Genomic DNA, 21,395 nt, shown 5'->3' with positions numbered 1-21,395 from the left:
TTCTCTACCCCCACCCAACTCACCTTATGAAACACGACCAGCAGATCGTCCAGCTTCCCGTGCAGATCGCCACAGATCGTCACCTGTTTGGAGATGGCGGTCGACGCCTGGTTTAAATTTGGCAACCGTTTCAGCTTCGACGTCGCTTCCCGCAGTATCCCCGCCACGTACTTCGCGTGCAGGCGGTTTTTCTTCTTCCGGAACAGATCGATGATCACCTCGAGCTCCTTCTTGTCGAGCGGGAACTTAATATCTGGCCCTTGGTAGCCACGCTCCGGTCCGGTAATACCCTCGTCGGCTAGATCGTCCGATTCGTCGGAAAATTTCATATTCAGTGCCTCTGTTGGTGTTCGTGGTGGTGAGGGTGATGGGTGGGTTTTGTGTCCGTGTACGTGTGCGTGTGTGCAGATATAGATATGTGATTGTGTTCATTGTAACCGTGTTGCCGATAGCCAGTGGAAGCCGGAAGGTTTGTTATGGACGGTTTAATTGAGGGCAGTTCAGGGGAGGTTAGGCACCAATGGTTATGGCGATGAAGTATGATTTTGCCAGCCAATTTCGGGATGGGACAGTAGTTTGTTAGCATGTAATTTGAATGATCAACAAAGATTATTCAAACCAAAGAGAACGAGAGAGAAAGAGAGAGAGAAAGAATACAACCGGGGATCAAGAGAAGGTGCAGCCAATGGGTGATTGGGAAGGCAGGTGTAACCACCAAACCAAAAGAGTTTTTTTTAAGATTTTAAATGGATTATTAAAGCATTAACAAATGTGTAAGTAAATGGTGAAAATATCAGAAAGAGACACAAAAGTAGATCAAAGGGAAAGCATCAATCCAGTAAGAAAGAGAGACAGTTAAAAAGGTGAGAAAGAGAGTGAGAGAGAAAGAGAGAGAGAGAAAGAGAAAAAGAATAAAAATAACACCAGACCAAACAAAATGTCAGGTTTTATGAGGATTGCGAACAAATGATCGTTTTTTTTAATATTATTGACTCGTGGGTGAGATTTTGGTGGTTTTGCTTTATGCTTTGTTGCTAGGCTTAGCGTTGGTGTGTGTTTTTGCTGAAATCGCTTCCTGCTGGGTTTTTTTTTTCGGGCGTCCTAGTCCTCGTTTATGCTTGCAGTAAGATAGTTTTCGTCATAAAACAGTGCCAGCGAGCGTTTCTTTTTTTTTCAAGCATTTCAAACAAAAACAGGAAAATCTCTTTCTCACACGGAGGAGCAGCACACGGGATCAAGAATGCACGCCCGGGATTACCTGCGGACGACGAGCGGGATGTGTTTTGCGAGTCCAGCGGACGTCCGGCGGTCTCTGGAATGTGCGTAAGTAGTGCGTTGAAAAAGTTGTACAGCTGAAAGTAGAAAGCGTACAGCCAGGAAGCAAACAATATTATTACTGAAACTCTACATCGCCACCTGCCAAACACACTGAGGACTACGGGAAAATCAACACCATCGTTGCAATTATTGATTAATTATCGTCACGATCAATGCTGCGCGCTGTGGCTACACATTGCACACTGCCACAGTTTATCCACCCCGGAATGGAGAGCGATTCGCAGCCAGGCTGCCAGCGATGCATGCACGTTCCAGCGGTGGAACAATACGTGCAGCAGTGGTTACACAGTGTGCCCGCCGGAACGGGCGCTTATTGAAGCGGGTCTTAATTCAAAATCAATATAGCGCCTCGTTCTCGTGGCTTCGATGCATGCGGCACTGGTTGCAGCGCTTTCGGTGAGTAAATATTTGATCCACTCAGCTAAAAACCGTACTCAAGTGCAGCCAATTTCAGCATTCATACGAGTGCAGCGAGTGTGCCTGGTGGATCTTTTGATCAACATTACCTACGAACCACACCATGTGAAGGAGACAATTTTCAACTGCGTTGTTAAGGTGTGTACCATACAAATAGTTAGTTAATGTAAATAAAACCACAAGACAGTATAATACCATTTCAGAGCGAATTTAACATTGTATCCAGATATTATTATTTTGTATCAGCTTCGCTAAATCACTTCAATTATAATGTTCCTTCACTATTATTATTTATTAAATATCTATCTAAAACTATCCTAAAAGGTGAAATACAGCACTAGAACAAGGCTCCAGCCCTACCAAATGTAAACAGGTGAAGTTCGGTACATCTTTCCAACACTCATTCCCCTCTACTTACCCGTACTTGGTCCTGTTCGCCCGCATATTCGATACTCTGGAAGATGGTCCACGTGTAGCGCCGCCGAATCTCAATCCGGGCTAGAAACCGTCGATACCAGCGCTGTATAAGAATGGCTGCCTTCATTGCTGCACCACATTACACCACGTTCGTTGAGCGAATCGGCCAAACGGGAGCATGGAAACAAATTACCAAAAAAAAAACACAAACAGAGGAAAAGTTTTATCAGATACCGCACGAAAAGGGATTAATGCGTTCGTACTCGCCGAGATACAAAACTTCTTCTCTAACGATGAATAAATATGACAATTTTTTTTGGTTTGGGTACACATGCTGTACCTTCCTTAAAATGTCCTTCCCCGTTAGTAACAAAGCAATCTTCTGACTCAAATTAAGCAGCAACAGAGAAAAAAAACATCATCCCGAAAAATGTGAATTCTATTTTCAACAGCAAAAACGCGTGCCAAAACTTGGGCCTAAACTTCGAGTTCTTTTTTGTCCCTTCCCTGTCCCTTGGCGCTGCACGACATAATTTATTGAATTCATTAAACTTTCCTCTGTCACCAAGGCGAACCGTGTCGAGTGTCTGCGCTTTCTTGCTGTGTCCTTTTTTTATCAGTTTGCCAACTTTCTTATCTGCTCTGGAGATATACGCTCCTGCCGCACGCATGCAAAAGGATACGGGACCCGTTTTAAGTATCCTGATTAATGATAGCACCAGCATAAATGAATCACAATTATTGATCTACGTATCGCACACACAAACAAACTTCTATTTGCAGTTTGTTTTTTTTTTTGTAAATAAAAGTCACACGGTTCGATACTTACTCGGCGTCATTTGCAGGAAAGTTTTTAGGGGCAAGAAATTTGTCTAAATTAGGAACACTGCTTTGCCCCCCGCCCGGACGGAACGAACCCGATGAAAAATAAACAGACCATTTCCATCAACGCCGAACCAAAACCGACCTCGGCAAGGGAGCAAATTCATCCCGACAAGATTCTAAATGATTACATAAATATTTTCTAATTTATGTCACCGAAACCGTACGCCACCAAGCAACAGGGCCGGGAGCGCGCCATCATCACTGGCCCCCCCCCCCCCCCCCCCCCCCCCAAACCATCGTCCGGTGGCGTTTGTACCGGGACACGATTTATTGTCTTTGAGCTTCTGGCCAAATTTATTCCAATTAAAAACTCATTAAACAGGGCGACCCCTGAACATCTTACCGGCAGCATCCATTTCCGCAAACTAGGCAACCCACCCTTCCGGCCCAGCACCACCGCGATGCACGTGTGATTCGCGATCTTTAGCAGCCCCCGAAACGGAATCACCCACAGCCGGGTACACACGACCATTTCTCATGCTATGCGCCATTTTCGATCCATTGCCATTACCGACAAGCATTGGCGGCAGGCAGGACGGTGGACGGGGTATCATCATTATCGTTATCATTATTTTTATCGCCATCGTGTCCTACTTGACGCTCGCGTTCGCTCGGGGAAGCTCATTAATTGAGCCTACGCGCGCCTAAGAAACATGGCTCCGGCACACCGATCCACGTGCCGGTTATAGACGCGCACGCCACCGCTGCTACGGCAGTGTCATTTATTTTGTCTAATGCGTGTAGAAATAATTATACCTGACGCTGGACGGCCGGGTGGGAGGCAATTTATCCAGAGCATTCTTGTTTGGTTTTTTTGTGCACCACCATTTGTGGCAGTTGTTGCTTCTTTGAAGCATTGCCTTTACAGAGGTAAAATAGCATCAGACGCCTTTGTCTTGCGAGTTGTTTGCCCGATGTGTAATTTGTATAAGCGATTCCTTAAGCAAAACAAACCACGCACCAACTCCATCAGCAACTAAGTTTTCCATCACTTCTAGTGGCATAATCAAGGGGGAAGCTTTTGACACTCATCAGGCTAAGTATTGCAGGGGTTTTCGTTCATAAAGAAGTCAACTTTAAGCTTTTTAGTTGACTGTTTGTAACATATGTCCCATGTTACATATGTTTTCCATGTTTTTTCTACTATTTTCTATTGAAAATTCAGTTTTGAGCAACAGTTTGATTCACGATGAAAATTGGACTTTAATTTTTATTTAAAAAAATAGAGATAATTTTTATTTAATGTCCTATTCTGTCGTTATTTTCTCGGAGGAAATTAAAGCTAAGTTTAGTGCCACATCCAAATGTAATACATACGCATACGTAGGCATACAATTGTGTTTTAGGATAATTCTGAGTGTAGTTTAGCATAGCATTGGCAGACAAAGGCGCGAGACCGTGAACGGGTTCGGATACCGCTGCCACAGACCACAAAGTGGTTAAAGTGCCGGCTAAGTAAGTAAGTAAGAGGTTAAAATTATATCCAGGGAATTTATGTGAGGTCGTGAGACATGATGCACATTCCACATGATTGGACTTTTGTCAATTCTATCAAACAGAAACGATAATGAAAATTACGCATTAGAAATAGGATACATATTCCTATGATTATACGACAAGTTCTTAACTTGATAATTCGCTTCTTAGCCTAAACCAAGGGGCAACAGCTGTCTGCAAAATTATTAAATTAGCTTAAAGATTACGATAACAACATTTTGATTCAAATTTCAAATGAATAGTTTTATCGTAAAAATTTCATAAAAAAAAACATTTTTTTCTGACTACTTGGCTCAGATTTCTTATCATCACAACCCTCACAACATTTGCTCTGAATTTCAAATGATGTGCTGAAGGCATCGAAGATCCCTGTTCTTTAAAATTGGCTCAGATGCAAATGATTTAAGAGCTGCACGATGAACTAAGAATCCATCACAAAGTTTTCTGTTCGCTCGGTTTTGTTCTCACCAATGGCACGTACATACCATTTCCAAGAAATGGATTCAGTTTGACAAGACCACCAAATTGCTAAGTAACTTCGTCGTCCACTGAGAATATTGCAGCTCCATCATACCGAGGATTTCTTCAGATAAACTTTTGCTCAGCTATCGTGCCGGTACGCACACACACAACACACACACAAAATTTGAAAGACTAAGCGTGATGAACTTTAGAAATATTTCTCAGAATATCACACTGTTAGTGTGCCACTAACTAATCCATTATTTCTCATACCAAATCTCGTTTACAAACTGTCTTTATTAGAGCGATTGTTGGAAATTCACAAAAATTCTTGCTGTTTCTGGTTGAACTAAATTCAATAAAACTTAGATTGCTCTGCACCATTTCTTGAGTTTAGCTTAATCATCTTAGTTTGAAGATATTTATATTAAACTTCATCTTTCTTCTATTATTGTGGTGGATTCAGGAAAACGACATTGATTTCATAAATAGTACTTAGGTTCATTTTATAACCACAAATCTACTCCCTCTCGTAAGCTAGTAGCTCTTCTTAGTACACATATCCATGCCACAATACATCGACTCAATGTTCATGTGGAGCTATGTTCCAGGGGTGCAAATTAAATCAATTCCCGCTATGCGCTCCTATTGATACAACAATGAAGTAATTGCTTACACATGGATTACGCTCCTAAGCTATAAAGCTTTTCATCCCACACTGTGCGATTTGTTGCCAACGCGCCAGGAGATCGATTCAACCGCTTATGAATGATTCTGGGTAAGCATTTAAACCGATTTCTTTTTTGTAACCCTCCCACAAACCATCACGAACTACGGGGACAGTTCACGTAAGCGGATTAGATAGTCATACTGCGTTCCGATATTTGCCAAAAGGTACGCTTAGGGGCATGATTTTCCGCGAACGAACCAATTTGATATGGATATGGAGAAAAGATTAAAATGAACGCTTGGAAAAGCTGCATATCTTCGAATGACAAATGGAAAAAAGATTTTCTTCTCTTTTCGCAGTCGATCTCTATTTCTCTTCCAACTTCTCTGTGTCAATCCTTTTTCCTGCTAACTGCAGCGGCTATGTTGGTATGTCAATATATTTTCCTTATCAACTCTTCACTCAGCAAAACCGAGCACGAACAACAATCGATAGCTTCTTAGTAATGGTTCAAATCCGGACGGAGAACGAGAAACAAAGGAGAAACAGTACTCCGTAAGAAAAAGTTGGTTCACGGTTTTTAATTAAATCAATTGCTCTTCGGAGATATCGATTTATCACCCTGCCGCCCGTACGCTAGTCTACGGCGTACTGTGCCGGAAAAGGTCAACAAGGTTTAATTAGGGCGTCGTTCATTAGCTCCAGACAGTGATTGAAGCGTTTGTTGATCTTTTTGTTTTGCCGCAGATAACCGTTGACACCTTTTATTTTTTGCTCCCACTTGCTAGGGGTGCTTTTCTTTTGATGTTGAACTTTAAACCGCTCTGCTCTGTTGCTCGTTTAAGGAGCACCTACCTATCAGATAAAGATTGATTACGAGTGGTATGGCGTTTTTTTTCAGCTTTTAGAGATTTTTGTGCTTGGCAAACAGGTAGCAAATCTTTTTTTTTTCTCGTTATTGATTGTTCATTTCATGGTTTTAATGACATCAACAGTTTTGCTGCACATAATTTGTGAAAAAAAAACTTGAATTTGCTAGACAGCTTGCAAGAACATCTTGCTTGGTCAAAGTTCATTTTAATTTTAATATAATAAATTATTAATCATGCGTTTTTAACAAACTGATGATCAATAAAAATGCTGGTATATCAAAGTTTCATTATCATTAAACAGCATGCAACAGTACACCCTTTGCACATTCCATCCATCAAAAGTATCAACCAAATTAGTTCCAAGCTGGATACAGCTGTACACTTTCATAGGTTTTATTTTATATTATTCAATTAAAATGCTAAAAAAGTATCCATTTTGTAAGTTCTAAAAAGCAAATTATCAATTTATATCATTTAAAAGACTATTGACAATCTTCTTTCATTGTGAAAACTTTACCAAAAACCCACCATTTTTATTTGCATCACCAATACTGTCAATATATTCAAGTATTCATCAATACATTCAATCAATATTGTTGAAACTTTTTTGATCTTCTGACCAAATTATTATGATTTACTTAAAATGAGTTCCAGCTTTCTTTCCTGCATTACCTTTTATACTCCCTTCCGCAATCTACCCGTACCTTTCTTTACCTAATCCTTTAATCCCTAGTGTCTAGTGTTAGTTATCTTTTGTATGGCCAGCGTAGCCAAATCGTTTAGAGAAACGAAATTGAAATGACCTCTATGTAAGAATTGAAAGATTTCATTGTTTCGTATAAAGTTAACGATTTTTTCATTTTCAACTGGTGAGATGGATTGATTGGCGAGATGATTTTATCTGATTAATTTTTTTTTAATTAACTCAACAAAGTTAATACACGTGCTGATTCATAACACATACAGTAGAGCCAGAAAACCCCAAAGCAACCATCCATCACGCTAAAGCTCATTTGTGTTTAAAGACCAGTATTTCGGTGCCAAAGCTACCACGGCTGACAGCATCGAATTAAATCTAATTTATGCCCCGATCGGGTAAGCTTTCCGGAAGCCATACCAACGCATTTTCGACGGTGAACGGTAAACCACTAAATACTCTTCTTTCAAACACACACACACACACACACACACACACACACACACACACACACACACACACACACACACACACTTAAACTCATACACACCTCAGTGCACTGCGTGTAGCAGGAACATGAAAAATCGAACCAAAGCTCTTCCATTCGCTTAGCTCCATACCAAACGACCGCACACTGTCTGACCACAAAACCTGAATCGGGTATCTGTAGCCCGTTTGATGGGTTCCCGAAATGGATGACCAGTGCGGTTGGGCAGCATACCGGCACTGGGCCCACAAATCGGCCCACATTCTAGGCATGCTGTAATCACTAAAAGTAAACGAACTCACCCAAGCCGATTGCCGCTAAGCCCGGTTACGAGGCACTATAGGGAAACGGTCCACGTCAAGCTACATTATGCTGTGCAAATTTCTGCAAAAACCACCAAACACCAACGCTAAATTATCTACTCGCCCATCACACTATCCGCACTTGCAAAACAAGCGGCAGACGGCACGCGGAAAGCGTCAAGGGTGTGCGCGTGTTTGTACCCACCATCAACACCATCCTGCCCTAGAATGCTGCTAAACTACCGATGAATACCAAATTATGCTAATAGTGGGTCATTACGATGCACACGCCTGACCAGGGGATAGTCATCAGCGGGCTTCTAAGTAGCGGTACGGGGGAGAAGGGATCCAGCAGGTCAAATAATACACCAACAATGCTACCGTGGCGTATGGATACATGGTGCCGCTTCGTCTTGATAACCCTCTTTCGCTCTCTCTCTCTCTCTTTCTCTCTCGCTCCCTATTTAACATCGTACAATCCTCCGGAAATAAATCGGTTTCCGCCAAGCAAAAAAGGGTCGGCAAAGGATTGTGCATGGCCCGGCGAGCAATTTCAGCAAGGCACCCCTGGCACCTCACATTATTAAACCACATTTTCACGGGGCGGGTTGTAACGGGACAGGCTATAGAGAAATAGAGAGTGAAATAAAAAAAAACTTCTCCATTTACACCCAACACACTCGTAAAAGGCAGAGAGTGGAGCAAATATTTCAACGAGAAATATACAAAAAACACCAACACACATACAGACAAATAGTAGTATGGAGGAAAGTGCTGACGAAATGCGTTCTTCTGGCGTGTCATGGGAGTCTTACTCACTTACTACGCTTCGCTCTATTTACACGATATTCTTGGATTATGCTAATTTACTGCCTGACGATAGCGCAAAACCAGCGATCAAATGGCGTTGCAGTGCAAAAATTCCATGAACGGGGGTCGTGCATTGTGTGCGATTTTGATGAGTTTTTGTTGTTGTTGTTGTTGTATGAGTTGCTAGAAGCGCTAGATTCGCCATTCAGCCCGTTCGCATTGCCCGTGGGATTTTTTTGTTGTTGCGGTTTTGCATAGCTAATCAAATGCTGCAATTTTCTAGCATATCAAGATAATGAACCTCAGTATTACATACATTCAGGTAAGCGCAGGAAAGATTTCTAAAAAGTTTACTTTTAAATTTACAAATAAATCTGTTGTACAATAGCATGTTCAAGAAGAAGAATAAGAAGAAGCAGAAGAAGAAGAAGAAGAAGAAGAAGAAAAAGAAGATTTCCAAAGAATTCTCAATTAAAAAACAATAAACATTGTCCTAAACGTAATCCACTACTTGCTCAACTCATGCTTTTATCTGTTTCTTGAGTGATTTGATTTACAAAATAAAACTCCAATTTGAATAATAAAAAAATACTTCATCAAACAAAGAGGAAACGTTGCCTTTTGATGTAATTTGTCCCAATCCTAAAATACAGTCGTTACCACCTAATTTTGGCCTTAAGGCAGCAGTTTTTAACAGTGTGCATCAATGTTTGACTCTAACGCACCTATTTTTGTCTGTACATCATCAATTTACGACTCATGTAGGATTCCAGATAATTTTTAAAGGTATTTGTGCAGATTTTTGACAACTGTAATTTGACATCCCAAAAGCTCTACAAAAACCGTGTAATTTGTTTTATTTTGTGTGGAAAAAATGAAATTTAATGAACTCTTAAGCTATTATTTACGCCTGGGAATACATGATATTTTTTTTACTAACTTAAAACTCCAAAAAATGGCACAATAAGGATTTATCTTTAAATTATATCATTGAAATGATTAACTACTTCATTTAAATTCTATAATTTTGGAACAGTTTCAGACATTACGTTAAATTTAGTGAATAAAGCGATTGATTTACAGTCAAAAATTCATGCCTTAGAGGCAAAAATTGTGATACACTGTCAAAAATTGGTGCCTTCTAGACAAATAGTAGGTCTTAGGTGAGTTAAAGTCAAAATTTAGAGGCAACTACTGTAATGCACAGAAAGCTATAGCTATGGCGATGGAGACGCATGGTATTTCATTATACTCAGGATTGGTCTACAAAAAACAACTATTATTGATTGTGATTTAGCAACTTATTTGGTTAGTTTATAGATTATGTACAAATTACTCCTAAAGCTCTATAACTGTAGTCAACTTACTCTGTCTCGATCCTGCAATTGATCACGGATGTATTCCGCTTGCCAAATATTTTCTCCAGTATAATAAATGGAATTTAGAAATAATAAATATAAAATGGCAGCGATTATTCAATCAATAGCTATCAATAAAAGTTCAACTCATATCCTGTCACTTAAGAATCTAAAACATACAAGGTATATGTCAACATACATACATCTAATACGTAGGAAAACATAATCAAAACGAGTGCAAATGAGTGTCTCAGCATTAGCTGCAGCCTTCAACAGTTTAAATTACTTTAAATCCGCTTCTACGATCCCTTTCGATATATTTTATCATAGTTTTAATGTATTTAGAAAATCAAACAAATCACATGTAGTATGCCCCAAGTCATAATTGTTGTATACAACACATCAAACAAATAGCTAACATCGTAAACAATCAAACAAAAAAAAAAACCTCATCAATTGAACCAAACCAACAAAATCCTTACATTGCAAAGTTGCCCCTCCATCCCTACCACATAGCTACAACCAAAAAGTTTACAACCAACAAACACCTGCTGTAAATTATTTCGCTGCGCGTTAATCAGCCACCTCCATCGGAACGGGCCATTGCATTATTGGATTTGTTGAACGATTCCTTCCGGCAGCAAGCGCTACACTGCTTTTCCTCTCTCCTCACTACACCTCACCCATCAAAAGCCGGGCACCCGAAAAGAGCGCACAGCCAAATTTAATCTCGCACAAATTAAACCAAAACGAAACGAGCTCCAATTCCAATTATTCCGATACCCCCAAAACGGGGTACGCACGCTACACGATAAAATCAATTTATTTCCCATTCCGGTGGTTGCCGCAACACTTAACCTCCACATCCCCACCCTCGTAGAGGGAAGGAAGCTCAGGAATGTGGACGGGGAAGGGAAGTTAAGGAAATTGTACTTAATTGGTACGCATCGCTACCCAGCGTGTGCCGTGAAATCGAGCCACGCTTGACCGTGCCGCGCAGCGGGAGCAGAAAGCGCCAAACCGGAAGAAATCAGATAATGAACGATCAGCCTGCGCTGTCGGCGACGGTGTTGGGGGCGTGAAGTAGTAGAATTTTTTCATCACCCCTGCAGAACGGAGGTCGCGTGATTTTTGGCAATTTTGGTTGTTGATGCAACTGTGCCTCCCTACCCTCAGCTAGAACGTAGCTGTAAATGTAACGAGGGAATTGTGCAACAAAAAAGACTTTATAGCTTTGGCTGTATGGCGAAAATTCCACATTGCTTGCTATTATTTCTTCACCGAAAATCCACCTCCATTTCGAACTTGATTTGTATAATTTTAACTACAAAACATCGCCTTAAATTACATCGTCATTCACAACACACCACAACACTTAAATCGCTTTGCAACCATCGGATTAATCGACGTGAATGTAATTCCCCGCACAAGCCTTCGATCTCTACCGCATGATTCTACAATTTTAATTCCATCTTCCATCAGAAAGCTCTCAAGATCTAGCATTGAAAATCGAAAGCAAAAAAAAAAACAACCTCCACAGCCGAACGAAAAACCTTCAATCGATGTGGAAATAATCCATTAAACCATATCCCATCTTGTGCCCATCAAACGGGCGAAAACCAACAGGAAAGCACACTCGGTAATTTCCTCGTAAACTGCGGGGATAATATAATGCAGAAGGTTACCTTTACACGCCGGCTTGAGGCTGTGATGATCTGGCACAAGAAGAGTTCTTTCGGTTTGTGTGTGTGTGTTTTGTGAATACGGTGGAAATTTCACTCCGTGTGGTATAAGAAACGTTCGCTTAACGATAACCGCACACACACACACTTTATGGGTTTTGTACTGCGATTTTTGTTTGCTTTGCTTGCGCTTCAATATGGTGGATCAGGGCTGAAGCTTTTACGCTTTCTTCGCGCGAGCACAACATTTGCATTTTATGAACCATGCTCAGATGATGAAGAATCCTTCATTTCTCGGGCGCGTAAAACATGAAACAAAAACACAGCCAGCGAACAGCATAACCCCGGGCATAACTTTCAAACTTATATTAAAAGCACACAGAAGTTATCTTCTTCATACATTTGCAAAGCCTTGTTTTTGGCGTCGTGAATGTTTAGAAAAGTGGTGCAGCAATTTAATATATTTTTTTAAATATGTGATGCATAATTTCCCTACCAATATTATACTTTGAATAAATTAAATCGTAACGTCTACTTAACCTAAGGAAAGGAACCTAGTGGCAAACAACACATTCAAACATTGCCATTTACCCTAGAACAGCTTGAACCCATTCGAACACGCGTAAGAACGATCTCATCTTTAAACAGAAAATTAAGTTTCCATCCGGTTGTATCCGGATACCACGTTCTTCGCTAGCAAATGCCGGCGCAAAAACCTACAAACGAATGATAATTTCCCACTCTTTTCGCCCAAAACGGTTCCGGTTTGTGTGCGCAGCGCACCGCAACCGGCTCCTACTAGACCGATTCCCCCTTCTAGCCAGTTGTCGGCAGTTTTATGTAACCATAAATTTGTGAAACGACAGTTTTGTTTCGCCCCAAAACGTGGGAATGCCACCGAGTGGCTTTCCAGCCCAGCCCCCGGGGCTGTTTTCCTCCTGGATTCCCGCCCGAAGGTACGGGAAACTTGTAATGATGTAACCGGCATAACAAAAAGTGAAACATTTTTCCTCGCACACAAAACCAACAACGGCAAAGCAAAAATGACCACCAAATCTGCACCAAACCAACACGATGACATTATTATTAGATGCTTTCCGTTCCGGCGGACGGGAAAATGCTTCCCAGCGTAGCAAAAACTCCAAGTAACCGGGAAGGAGGGAATGAGAGTTGATAACAACAACAAAAAACTTCCAACCCACAGCTCTCCCAGAGTGGGGCCAGCCCATACATTTCACCCCTTTTGGGAGTTTGTGGTGAAAATTAAACAAACTCACTGTGACAGATGGAGGAAATTGAGTTTTCACTTGATTTATTTTCGCTTTGGATGTATCAGTGCTGTGGGGTGCTGTGGGCGCGCGATTCTGGCGACCGCTCCCGGCTGCCGCTGATTTCGCGGAACGGCTAATGGGATGGACAGGCTCGAAAACATAATCCATTTACGCTTAGAATGACGGCCAACGGTGAAGAGGAGTGTATTAGTGAAGTCGCACGTTGGGAAGGATGGTGCAGCTTATGCTGTGGAAAGCTACCTACGCCTTTTCGCGTTTAATTTCATAAGCGGGCGATATTTAACAAGTTTCGGATTTTTGGGACCGATGGGGTAGGGCACTGCCCGTGCTGAAGATTGGATCTGTCAGCGGTGCTTGTGTTGGACATGTTTGAGAGCGTTAATGAGAGTGGATGAAAGAATATCTAAACATTTGTAACATTTTTGATTGTAACATATGATTCTCTACGATCGCTATGATCAAGGCATACGTTTTAATTATTGCTATTAATTTTAACCTTTTGGCAGTTTCATGATTCGATATAAATGGGTCATCAAGCCGGCTTGAATCTTTGTTTCGATTATAATATTATAAAGTAAAGTAGTAAAAAAACATAACAAACCCTACCTTTCCCAACTAAGTATGGTCTAATTCTAAATTCAAATAATGGGTAGTACTGCCGTTTGTATTAAAGAAGAGCAAATACCATTTTAAAAACACAACCATTTTCCAGGATTGAAATAGTAAACCGATCACTTAGAGTGATAATAAATGTTAAGCAATTAACACTTAAGCGTCTTCAGAAAGGAAGAGAAACAAAATAATTAAACACATGAAAATAATTTGCAAAAATCAGTTCAAAAGTCAATAAACAACACCATTTCTTACTTTGACTAAAAACGCTCACTCTTACGGCGAACAATCAGATCAATTACCATAAGAACCGTTTACTCATTAAAAATAACTAATTCCTACAAGGATATTTGCAGCGATCGTTGTGACGGATCATTTTAAATGCCCAAACTTCACAAATCAGATCAAACTTTGCAAATATATTGATATATCGATGCATATAAAAATAATAATAACCTATTTGTTTTAATAACAAAAAATACATTAACTCATGGATGTCCTACCTATAGCAAAATGAATAAATATTTAGCTTTGAATTCATACACAAAATGAATAAATAAAATATACTAAAATAAATACAGATATACAAGGTAAACTAGGAATCTGTGCACATTAACTTCCACAGCAGAATGAGTTGAACTCTTATGTATTTAAAAAGCAACCAAAAACTGAATCCATTTTACTTTTTTGTTAATGGGGCCCTTTCCTTATTAAGATCATAGGCTGAAATTTGAGCCTGTCAGCCGTTTGCATTGTATAGCAGTTTTCGAGCAGCTGTCTAAGTGAGTACAATATGCAGGTGAGCCTATCCCAAGGTGCATGAATTTAGAAGGCTAATTTTTATCGCTCCTGCTTTTGAATGAATATTTGTATATTCGTCAAGCCTTCAGAAAGCTTATTTGAGCAAAAGTTTTGACCCGTCCTGTCAAAAAGTGATGTTCAAAATTGGTTATAAAAATACTATGAAACCACCTGGACTAGATACACTCTGATTCTAGATTCCACCATCTGATCTCTTTAATGTACCTTGGAATAAATAAAACACAACCTTGTTTTGACATTTTTTCGAGCAGGTACTCGAATCGAATTCTAGCTTGGAGGCTACAATAATCTAGACAGAAAATCGCAGGCAAGTTTTATGTGTGGTTTTATATGGAGTGTATACATGATTTCAGTCTCCAACTGTCAAACTCCGTACAAAAAGCTGACTAGAATCTTGAAAGGCCCCAATATTGAAAGAAACATATGTTTCAGCAAAAAAGATATTCCTAAAAACTGAATAAAATCCTATCAAACTTTGCAAACAACCTCCACCTATTATAAGCACAACAAGCGGGTGAAATTGATCCTAAGCGCATTAAATTATTTGAAAACTTTCCCACAGTCAAGCGTTTTGCTCCTAAATGATCTTGAGCAATTAATGATAGCAATTAAAGTAACATTGTTAAATTGCACCACCGATCAAATTCTATGAATAAACCCTTCTAGAACTCGACCCACCAAGTGAATGACTTCATCTAAAATTAATTAAACAATTAAGTCGGGTGCCAATAAAATTTTCAATTTCATTTCGTTTCATTCTCAACGTTCAAGTACAGCACGCTGGAAATATAAAAAAGCAACTCTCCATCTCCCTTAAACATTTCTTCCAAATTTCATTCCCGAAAAATCAACTCTGCTCTAGCCTAAAAGTAACAGTGGCGGGCCAAATGCCAGCCAAAGCTCTGAGCACTTCGACTTTTATGACAAACACAAACAAGACACCATTCCGTTTGAACTTAATCAAGCCGGCCCCGGCCGGACGCATGAGAAATCAGCCGTAGAATTTGAATTAATTTTCGTTTAACTTATACATTACGCTCTACCCGCAACGGTCTGGTCCGGGGCCGACTGCGCCGAACCGGGAACATCGGGGACGAAATTTCGCTCGCATCAAAATGTTGCTTCGCTTTTGAGCAGATTAAACCCATCCTGAGCTTCCTTGTTTGCATAAAAATTCCAAGTCCGCCAGTCCTGCCCCGACCCGGGGGCGACCGGTCCGACCCGCCGCCGCCCAAAACATGACAGATGAATAATCAATTACCGGGTGGCATTTGCCGATTCCCATGGTAACCGCCGCGCTGGGACGGTTGATTTTGAAAGCGGCTTTCATTGAATCAACTTCGTCTGCCCGTCGGTAAAAGTCACAATCGTTTCTCAGCGGACGATGAGGCCTTTGCAGGACGCTCTCCTTGCAAACGATACATTTCGCGCAGTGTAACACCGCTTGCTGGAAACAACGCTCTAGCGGCTGGATCGATGGAACAAGTTTCGAAATCCCACCGCGCTTACTCGATTGTCCCCGCTGCGAGTTTCTGCTTCATTTCCATTTTTTCCATCAAGACGTAAACACGTTCCGAGTAGGAAGGATTCCATTTCAGCATTTCTGGTTTTTGCACAGAATGTCAATGTAGCAGGAAAAAAAAACTTATTTATTAGAGACTTCCTTTCAAACCACTTCCCGTTTGGCTTTTACGTCCCACCTTTCTTTAGCCTAACCATCACTGTTACGCACGCGATTCTAAATTTCTTTTTTTACCAATCTGATCATAGTAACCATTATTTATCCTTCCACGTGAAAATAAGATGTTTCTGGAAACACGAATTATCCCGTCCGAACGGATATTCGGGTAAACTTGTGAGGATAAATTTAGTATAAAAGTAGGCCATATTTTAAATAAAGCAGGATTCAAACGCAGAAGCTCTTGGAGTAAAGAGGTTTAATTCTAAATATCCGAAATAGGACAGAGCCCCTGGATTTCCGAGCCAAACACCCCCTTCCGTCTGCATAGGCTTCCCAACCTTGGATCAGAAGCAACTAGCGGGAAGGACTGGTTAGTAGGCGAAGTATCAAATACTCTGTCCACTCTGCGGCTGTTTGTTTCTCCTCCGTTACAACCCTGCAACTCTTGCTGAGGGCCAAACCTTCGCGTGGCCTGCCGGAGAAGCTCGGTTCGCAACAATCACATTACCGGTAAATGAGCGTAAATTTTTATGAATGAAAATACGCAACCTTCTGTCCCCTTTTCTCTCCCTTGCCCTCCCCTTCCAATTGGCCGATGAGTTTTCCTGTTCTGGCCATAAAAAAGTATTTATATCCTTCCATCCTTTAGAGTGTGTGTGTGTACTCCTTTATGTTTGTCCCTTCCCGTTTCGCCGGATGCGTAAATCCGGCCCACCCTTCACGCACTTGATGACTCAGCCCGAATCCGCGCCCATCGCGTAAAGGTGAGCTGCCGTGGAAATGAGTTTCCTTCCCCGGTTCCTCTAAGCGAAGGTAAACAAAAAGGCGGTCGAACAAACAAAGTATTGCTTCTTCCCTCATCGGTCAATGGGTAAGTGTAACCAGCTGAGCCCCAACAAAAAAGTTGGACCACTTTAGCTGACCGACATGTCCCGCACTTCCTACACAGCCGGGTGCGATGATGGATATGCTGTTTTCATGTTATGCCGAGCATAATTTTCTTGCCTTCGTGCGTTCCAGCGGCTCTGCAGCATTTTTCCTTCCCTGACGCAACGGTGACGTACGACGACGTCAGCAAACTGCACTCCCGGTGGGGGGGAAGAGAACGTTTGACCATGAGAATGTTCCACACACTCATACACACACACACACACAGGCGTATAATAACATTTTCCATTTTGGCCCAACTTCTTCCATTCGGGTGTTTGAGTTCATTTTTTTGCGTGTTTGGCACCGTCCCTCAAAAGCTGAACAAACAGAGTTACGCGGAAAGTTAATGACTTATTGTGTTTTTTTTTTTTGGATGTTCGCTCTCTTTTTTATACTATCGCTCTATTTCTGCCTTTAGCATATTATAAATATTCACCCACGGAGGGCAACCACTCGTAGAGGAATCTTGAACGAGGGACAAAAACGAACGCAAATACAGTCCCATTTCAGATTGTCTTCGTGTTTGTATGTCACTGTGGCTGAAACAAACACACACACACACACTTATACACAGGACACGAAAAACTTTGTCGTCCCGCGGGTGTCTTTGGTGCGAAATTTGGCACGGAACGTGATAGACGCACGGCACGCCTCGAGGCCTCGAGGGAAAAAAAATACAGTTTTACCAGCAAATTTCTTCCCGAAGGTCACGTTGCAGTTGGGCTTGCTTGGAAGAAGTTATTGCATTTTCCTTTTTCCACTTGCTCTCGCTCTCTTTCTCTAACTCTATTTCTTACTCGCTTTCTTTCTCGCACGTAAAGTAAAATCACTTTCGGTGTCCGCAAGCAGGACTGATTGGTCGAATATTGTTTCGCACCGGCTGACATCATTTCGGCTCGCCTCGTCTCCATTTTATGTGATTCAATTTAACTTTTTCGCTGCAGCAAATTACACGTGCTTCGAGAAGATTTTCTCTACTTTGTTCCTCGTTTTCCCCCGCTCAAGTCAACGCACATTTTAATGCACGACGCTAGGAATTTGATTACATCTCGAGCACAGGAGATGCAATAAAATGTATTCGAAAACGGCGCAAGCATACAACCATTCCACGCATACACATCGCACTCTACCCAAAACGACCCAAACGTTTTGCTACACTACAAAGTGCGGCTTGCGCTGTCTGCTGCTCCGTGCCCGTGTACTTTATTAAATTACTTCCGCGCACTTTACAAACGCCCGTAAATCCGCATTCCATCATCTGTCGCAGAGCTTCCGAGCGTACATTAACCATCCCGCCACTCACCACTGTACCGGTGTACCGGCCCTCTTCACAGCCTATCGTAACGAGCATTACATTGAATATTTACATTTCCTGGCTCTACAGCTGCCCGACCGCTGGCTGCTTCGGTTCCATCGTGATTTCTACGATTCCGATGCTACAGCATGTCACAGTTTTATTATGGTGTTGCCCGTGCGTTCCTTTGCTGGTTGCTCTTCCTGCTGCGTGAGGGGTTTTATGTTGCACACCAGAAATCATAAAACAAAACCAGTAACGCTCTTTCGGGCTGGCATTACGTACGGGTCTAACGGGCAGCGAACTAGTTTTCAATCTCCCAAAAACGAGGTTTCATTACTGACGTTTAGTGTGCGTTTGTGTGTGAGTGACTTGGGGCGAATGGACTCGTTAGCAAGTTGCTTTTATTTATCCGCTTTCCTGTAGACTCTTTGTTGTAAGTGAGCTATGCTGTGCTACGGAGTAATTTCATGCTAGTCTGAGTAGTATTTTCCAAAGGGTCTTGCTTCAGAAAGAGCTATTGAGAGCTCCAAAGCTTAACATATCACTCTTTGTCTTGCTGGTATTCAGTGATTCTAAACCAAGGAATGTATTAGCAGTTGTCTTAGAACATGGATGTTTAACTCTGTGAGAACAATAATGTACATAATTAGAGGCAAATCTTGCTATGAGTTGACTGCATATTGACGATTTATTTAGTTACTCAATTCTTTGAATGAAGAATTGTGTGAGATGAATTTGGTTCAAGACGAGTTACTAATCATCGACATTCTTTATAAAGACTCATAAGATAATTTATATTTATTTATATAAGAGGGTAATACTTATTATTTGTTTGCGGTAGTAGCAAGGAGCCGGTCTCATTGTACAGTCGTCAACTCGTACGACTTAACAACATGCCCGTCATGGGTTCAAGCCCCAACTAGACCGTGCCGCCATACGTGGGACTGACTATCCTGCTATGGGGGGGTAATCCAAAAGTCACTGAAAGCCAACCCCACAAGTGGTACAGGCAGGCCTTGACCGACAACGGTTGTTGAGCCAAAAGAAGAAGAAGAAGAAGTAGCAAGGAACTTTAAAAGTTGTATAACGTATTTGCTTATCAATAACTTCCCCACTGGTTTGGCAGGGTAGAAGGTACACTTTGTTATACTTGGGGTAAACATTGTGTAAATTTGAATAAAAAAGCAGTAACCAACACATGAACTAAATTACCAACACTTATGTGCTAAATTATTTCTAGATCTCATATCCAGATTGAAAACCAAACAAGTATCGCACATAACTTTGTGACTGGTAGTAGTCATCAAGGGTAAATATTGATTATTGGTGTAGATACTTTGGAAAGATTCCTGTTTCACGAAAGGATGTTGATTGAAACGACTCGCCCTTTTTGTAATCAGTAAATCCATTCGCTGCGTAACGAGATAGTTCTGGAAACATAAATCTGTTCATCTGGATAATTTTTCCTTTAAACACTTCAGTTTAGGTTGCAGTTGTTTTAAAATTGTAATTAAAATATAATGTCAAAAATAGCCATCAACTGTGCCGAATCTGACAGTTGCTAATCGAAGGCGAAAATTGTGTTATTGAATTGCACAGAGTAGCTTACACCATCTGACGTGTGAGCAAGTGGTAGACAGCGGTGTCTATTCAAAACGACTATTGTTATAAACAAGTGGACAGTTGTTTATTATGCTGGTAAACCCTGTAAGGCTTGACAACAAGCTGATCCAAAAATAGAGCCAATTAGAAACAAGTTCGGCAGCGGTCACAAAACGGGGTCAAGCGGGGTCAAGAATGATCAGCTGACGAAGAATATGCGCAATGGAGAAAGTTAGTTGCGAATTATCTACTAGAGAAAACAGACCAATTTTTAAACTGTGCAGCGAAAGCTTATAACACACGAGCGCCAGTTCTAAGAAGGTCCAAACGCTACTCAAATAAACAGATTGTTACTAGGCGTAACAACAGGAACTGTTTCCGTTAAAGTTTGGAACCTCCTCCTTTGGCTTATTATTCCATCAGAGATCATCACGGTTTCAGTGTGGTTTAAGATTCGATAATTTATCCACTACAAGAACAAATTATACTGATTTAAGCTATATTACTGTTTAAACTGAACTATTCCCTATATCTTGATCGACAAGCTGAAATATAACGCATTGAAAAACGAATTGCTACCATTCATCCGCTTAGATTCATGTACTTTATTTAGTACATAAACAGTTGATTAAGTTAATTCTTTATTCTTTATTTGACTCATGTTTTTGAGTTGTTGAGCGGATTTTTTTACGTGCAGCTTTCAACATTCCCATCTAAAGTACTTTACTATCCTTGAGGAGTTTTGCGATTCTAGACAGCTATTTTAAATTAATTTTGACATTTTGCGAATTTCAGCCATTGCACACGTCAAATTAGCTGCTAAAATTTCAGCATTACGGTATAAATTAGAGGAGTGGCCCATTGTCTAACGTTCCTATTATCTTATTGTTTAATGTTTAAAATTGACTATTTCTACTCATTTTTGGACCATTTTGACATCGGACATTTCCCATCAAATGGTCCCAACGACTTCAGAGTTTCCTGACCTGTGGGTCATATTACCCCTGGCCAAACGGCAGACGTAAGTCGGTCACATGTCTCGCTATAATGATAATGAAACAATTTTACCCATTCTGCCTCCCCCGGAGGACAAATAAAACGTTCTCAACCAATTTAGACGGCACAAAGAACGAACGTAAACTCATTCTATTCCCGTTGGCGCAGAGCCTTTGCCATCGCTGCCCGAACCTCTCCAGCCAGAAGATAATAAACAAAGATACGGCAAATGGATGCTCCCGTACGGGGAATCGTAAAAAAAACACCAT

The 21,395-nt window shown here is 41.0% G+C and overlaps 1 protein-coding gene across 6 annotated transcripts in view; it reads right to left on the bottom strand.

The window, feature by feature from the left end:
- LOC121599617 (serine/threonine-protein phosphatase rdgC-like) overlaps window positions 1-21,395 on the bottom strand; it is a 49,683-nt gene that overhangs the window by 13,211 nt on the left and 15,077 nt on the right. For 5 of the 6 annotated variants that reach the window (XM_041927555.1, XM_041927557.1, XM_041927556.1 and 2 more), the window contains 3 exons: window positions 2,174-2,301; window positions 1,259-1,352; window positions 24-340 (listed from right to left, as the gene is read on the bottom strand). In XM_041927555.1, the coding sequence (XP_041783489.1) occupies window positions 24-340; window positions 1,259-1,352; window positions 2,174-2,301 (539 nt within the window). The remainder of the gene's footprint in view (window positions 1-23; window positions 341-1,258; window positions 1,353-2,173; window positions 2,302-21,395) is intronic. The other variant, XM_041927560.1, reaches the window with a different exon arrangement.

Source organism: Anopheles merus, chromosome 3L (genome assembly GCF_017562075.2).
Source record: "Anopheles merus strain MAF chromosome 3L, AmerM5.1, whole genome shotgun sequence".
In the NCBI taxonomy this organism is placed as follows: domain Eukaryota; kingdom Metazoa; phylum Arthropoda; class Insecta; order Diptera; family Culicidae; genus Anopheles; species Anopheles merus.
This window is presented reverse-complemented; position numbering and strand designations above follow the sequence as displayed.